Source organism: Salmo trutta, chromosome 6 (genome assembly GCF_901001165.1).
Source record: "Salmo trutta chromosome 6, fSalTru1.1, whole genome shotgun sequence".
NCBI lineage: Eukaryota > Metazoa > Chordata > Actinopteri > Salmoniformes > Salmonidae > Salmo > Salmo trutta.
Window position 1 is genome coordinate 1,269,248 of NC_042962.1, and position 6,106 is coordinate 1,275,353.

A 6,106-nucleotide genomic window follows, 5' to 3' on the forward strand; every position below is an offset into this window, starting at 1 on the left:
AGGGCTTTCTCCTATAGAGCTCCATTTTTATGGAATAGTCTGCCTACCCATGTGAGAGACGCAGACTCAGTCTCAACCTTTAAGTCTTTACTGAAGACATCTCTTCAGTAGGTCCTATGATTAAGTGTAGTCTGGCCCAAGGGTGTGAAGGTGAACGGAAAGGCTGGAGCAACGAACCGCCCTTGCTGTCTATGCCTGGCCGGTTCCCCTCTTTCCACTGGGATTCTCTGCCTCTAACCCTATTACAGGGGCTGAGTCACTGGCTTACTGGTGTTCTTCCATGCCGTCCCTGGGAGGGGTGCGTCACTTGAGTGGGTTGAGTCACTGACGTGGTGTTCCTGTCTGGGATGGCACCCCCCTTGGGCTGTGCCGTGGCGGAGATCTTTGTGGGCTATACTCGGCCTTGTCCCGGGATGGTATGTTGGTGGTTGGAGATATCCCTCCAGTGGTGTGGAGGCTGTGCTTTGGCAAAGTGGGTGGGGTTATATCCTGCCTGTTTGGCCCTGTCCGGGGGTTTCATCGGATGGGGCCACAGTGTCTCCTGACCCCTCCTGTCTCAGCCCCAGTATTTATGCTGCAGTAGTTTATGTGTCGGGGGGCTAGGGTCAGTCTGTCACATCTGGAGTATTTCTCTTGTCTTTTCCGGTGTCCTGTGTGAATTTAAATATGCTCTCTCTAATTCTCTCTTTTTCTTTCTTTCTTTCTTTCTTTCTCTCTCTCGGAGGACCTGAACCCTAGGACCATGCCTCAGGACTACCTGGCTTGATGACTCCTTGCTGTCCCCAGTTCACCTGGCCGTGCTGCTGCTCCAGTTCCAACTGTTCTGCCTGCAGCTATGGAACCCTGACCTGTTCACCGGACGTGCTACCTGTCCCAGACCTGCTGTCCCAGACCTGCTGGAACCCTGACCTATTCACCGGACGTGCTACCTGTCCCAGACCTGCTTTTTTCAACTCTCTAGAGACAGCAGGAGCGGTAGAGATACTCTCAAAGATCGGCTATGAAAAAGCCAACTGACACTTACTCTTGTGTTACTGACTTGTTGCACCCTCGACAACTACTATGATTATTATTATTTGACAATGCTGGTCATTTATGAACATTTGAACATCTAGCCCATGTGTTGTTATAATCTCCACCCGGCACAGCCAGAAGAGGACTGGCCACCCCTCATAGCCTGGTTCCTCTCTAGGTTTCTTCCTAGGTTTTGGCCTTTCTAGGGAGTTTTTCCTAGCCACCGTGCTTCTACACCTGCATTGCTTGCTGTTTGGGGTTTTAGGCTGGGTTTCTGTACAGCACTTTGAGATATCAGCTGATGTAAGAAGGGCTATGTAAATAAATTTGATTTGATTTGATAATAGTCTTTTTTTATGACGTTTTAATTTAAAAGTCTGTTAGCATAGAAACTAACGTCAGCTAAAGTTAGCTCCAGTCAAGCTAGCCTTTTGTAGTCATGGCGACAGGACCAAGGAACGTCCACACAGTGTAAACAAATGGAAACATAAAACTAACTGTTTTAGGGATAATATGTTGAGAATTACATGATGAAAATGTATCAATGAGATAAGATGAAAATGAATACCTTTTTGCAAATAATTTTTTGGTATGTTGGTTATTTACAATCGTAAATGAGTAGCCAAGTCAGTTGATTAATAAGAGAGAGACAACTGAAAACTGTATTGAAGAGAGAAACACCAGATAAACTTTTTTTTAAATCTTCAAGGTTTCAGACTCCCTTCATTCTTCTCACCATACCCTATCCAGGTCCCAAGGTTTAATAGGGTACACTGCACCACTAGACCATATGCTGTGGTTTTTCACTGAGTTAAAGGGGTTTAATAGGGTACACTACTAGACCATGTGTTGTGGTTTTTCACAGTTAATCAAATGGCTACCAAGACTATTTCTACTAACTCTCTTGCATCGGCTCTACCCACACTGACTGGACTCTACCCACACTGACTGGACTCTACCCACACTGACTGGACTCTACCCACACTGACTGGACTCTACCCCCACACACTGACTGGACTCTACCCACACACTGACTGGACTCTACCCACACACTGACTGGACTCTACCCACACACTGACTGGACTCTACCCACACACTGACTGGACTCTACCCACACTGACTGGACTCTACCCACACACTGACTGGACTCTACCCACACTGACTGGACTCTACCCACACTGACTGGACTCTACCCACACACTGACTGGACTCTACCCACACTGACTGGACTCTACCCACACACTGACTGGACTCTACCCACACTGACTGGACTCTACCCACACTGACTGGACTCTACCCACCCACTGACTGGACTCTACCCACACACTGACTGGACTCTACCCACACTGACTGGACTCTACCCACACTGACTGGACTCTACCCACACTGACTGGACTCTACCCACACACTGACTGGACTCTACCCTCACACTAACTGGACTCTACCCTCACACTAACTGGACTCTACCCACACTGACTGGACTCTACCCACACACTGACTGGACTCTACCCACACTGACTGGACTCTACCCCCACACACTGACTGGACTCTACCCACACACTGACTGGACTCTACCCACACACTGACTGGACTCTACCCCCACACTGACTGGACTCTACCCACACACTGACTGGACTCTACCCACACACTGACTGGACTCTACCCACACTGACTGGACTCTACCCACACTGACTGGACTCTACCCACACTGACTGGACTCTACCCACACTGACTGGACTCTACCCCCACACTGACTGGACTCTACCCACACACTGACTGGACTCTACCCACACACTGACTGGACTCTACCCACACTGACTGGACTCTACCCACACTGACTGGACTCTACCCACACACTGACTGGACTCTACCCACACTGACTGGACTCTACCCACACTGACTGGACTCTACCCACACACTGACTGGACTCTACCCACACTGACTGGACTCTACCCACACTGACTGGACTCTACCCACACTGACTGGACTCTACCCACACACTGACTGGACTCTACCCTCACACTAACTGGACTCTACCCTCACACTAACTGGACTCTACCCTCACACTAACTGGACTCTACCCACACTGACTGGACTCTACCCACACACTGACTGGACTCTACCCACACTGACTGGACTCTACCCACACTGACTGGACTCTACCCACACACTGACTGGACTCTACCCTCACACTAACTGGACTCTACCCTCACACTAACTGGACTCTACCCACACTGACTGGACTCTACCCACACTGACTGGACTCTACCCCCACACACTGACTGGACTCTACCCTCACACTAACTGGACTCTACCCTCACACTAACTGGACTCTACCCTCACACTAACTGGACTCTACCCACACTGACTGGACTCTACCCACACACTGACTGGACTCTACCCACACTGACTGGACTCTACCCACACACTGACTGGACTCTACCCACACACTGACTGGACTCTACCCACACACTGACTGGACTCTACCCACACACTGACTGGACTCTACCCACACTGACTGGACTCTACCCACACACATACCTCACTGACATTCCAACACACACATACACACTTACACGCATGCACACACACACATACAAAACACACACACATGGATTTAGATGCAACCCCACACACACACACACACTGGTCGACACACTTTCACACTGTTCACATACACTTCTGTTACTCTGTTATTTATCTATCCTGATTGACAAGTCACTTTACCCCAACCTACATGTGCATTACCTCATCTACCTACATGTGCATTACCTCATCTACCTACTGTGCATATTACCTCAGTTATCTCAACTACCTGGTACTCCTGCACATTGACTCAGTACTGGTACCCCTGTATATAGCCATGTTATTACCTGGTACTTCCTGTATATAGCCATGTTATTACCTGGTACTCCCTGTATATAGCCATGTTATTACCTGGTACTCCCTGTATATAGCCATGTTATTACCTGGTACTTCCTGTATATAGCCATGTTATTACCTGGTACTCCCTGTATATAGCCATGTTATTACCTGGTACTCCCTGTATATAGCCATGTTATTACCTGGTACTCCCTGTATATAGCCATGTATTACCTGGTACTCCCTGTATATAGCCATGTTATTACCTGGTACTCCCTGTATATAGCCATGTTATTACCTGGTACTCCCTGTATATAGCCATGTTATTACCTGGTACTCCCTGTATATAACCATGTTATTACCTGGTATTCCCTGTATATAACCATGTTATTACCTGGTACTCCCTGTATATAACCATGTTATTACCTGGTACTCTCTGTATATAGCCATGTTATTACCTGGTACTCCCTGTATATAGCCATGTTATTACCTGGTACTTCCTGTATATAGCCATGTTATTACCTGGTACTCCCTGTATATACCATGTTATTACCTGGTACTCCCTGTATATAGCCATGTTATTACCTGGTACTCCCTGTATATAGCCATGTTATTATCTGGTACTCCCTGTATATAGCCATGTTATTACCTGGTACTCCCTGTATATAACCATGTTATTACCTGGTACTCCCTGTATATAACCATGTTATTACCTGGTACTCCCTGTATATAGCCATGTTATTACCTGGTACTTCCTGTATATAGCCATGTTATTGCCGGGTAACCCTGTATATAGCCATGTATATAGCTGTATATAGCCAAAAAGTGATTTGATTGTTTTGATTTGTTTGGCTCACCTGTGTAGTGACCTCCTCTCTAGCCGGGGATGCAGGTGCAGCTGAAGGTACAGCTGTCAGTGGCCCTTTCTCCTCTATAGGGCCCTCTCTCTCCTCCACCAACCCGTTGACGGCTGGGGCCACAGCTGCCATCTTGTGACGTGGTGGTGTTTGGTCTACAGCTCCCATGATGCTCTTCACCTTCTCCTTGGTGACCTTGGACTCGAAGAGAGCCTTCAGGGCTCCGATACTCCCGGCCGGGTCGACTCTGGGAGAGGGGCCAGGGAGACTGGACATGGACTTACTGCGGGAGAGGCTGGTCGACCTCTGGGACCCTGACAGGCTGGTGGACCCACGGGTTTCCTCTCTCACTCCGTTGTTTCTCATCGGGGACTCCAGCTTGCGCTCCTGTGCGCTCTCTGCCAGTTGTCTCTTTGTTTTCTCACGGGCGGTTGAGAAGGAGGTCTGGTGTTGGGTTATCTGGTGGAGAAAGAATCAGAAGAAGACAGACGCTGCTTTGTGTCCATCCCGAGAAAGTCGACAATCAGAAATTGATGACATGAAATGTGGTGTGATGTTTTACCTCAGTCTTGTGCTCCACATGTTTCAGAGTAGGGACCTCTACTGAAGGGCTGGCTTGATATCTGTTAGGTGAACAAGATAAATCCTTCATCAATACTCTGTAAGCTTATTCACCAAAACAGACATTGCAATGCTCAAGTAACTCGGAGTGGGATGAAGTTTACCCCGGATGTTGATACGTCAATGTTGCATTTCCCTGACCTAACGGTTAAGGCTAGGATGCTGAGCAGGGTCAGAGACAATTACATTTAAGTCAATCAATTCAGAAAGTGATTAAAAATATATATATTTCTTTATTTTTATGAATAGTTTCTCCTCTTCGGTTTATTGTAAAGTCATTGAAAATAAAATGAATGTTTTCATTGAATTGTAATTTTCAGTTTACTTCCTGAATTGAATGAATTCAATTGGATTTGACTTTAAAACCCTGGTGCCTATGCAGTTTGTAATTTTAGATAGTGGTTAAATGGTAAAGGTCCTGGTTCCTCTCACCTGGTCAACATCTGAGATACAGAGATGGACTTCATCCTGTCCCTGAACCCCGCCTCCGCCCAGGTGGGCTTGTCTCCGTCACCCGTAGAGACGCTCCGTAGAGATTGGGCACGCCTCAGAACACTCCTCCCCTCCATGGCCGACGATGATGTCACAGCACACCTTAATGATGTCACAGCACCTCTCAAAACACCTGATCAACATGGAAGAGTCAGCTGATAGATAACACTCATTGTTGAGGACAGAGTCTCACAGAAGAGGAATCAGTCTCCGTTCACCAGAGCAGTGTGAAGGAATCAGTCTCCATTCACCAGAGCACT

General features: G+C 47.5%; 1 protein-coding gene across 1 annotated transcript in view; it reads right to left on the bottom strand.

Moving 5' to 3' along the window:
• Positions 1-6,106, bottom strand: part of LOC115195306 (LIM domain and actin-binding protein 1) — a 29,399-nt gene that overhangs the window by 22,409 nt on the left and 884 nt on the right. The window contains exons 2-4 of the mRNA XM_029755079.1: positions 5,787-5,979; positions 5,296-5,356; positions 4,734-5,192 (exon numbers count right to left, since the gene is read on the bottom strand). Coding sequence (XP_029610939.1) covers positions 4,734-5,192; positions 5,296-5,356; positions 5,787-5,923 — 657 coding nt within the window. The 5' untranslated portion in view covers positions 5,924-5,979. The remainder of the gene's footprint in view (positions 1-4,733; positions 5,193-5,295; positions 5,357-5,786; positions 5,980-6,106) is intronic.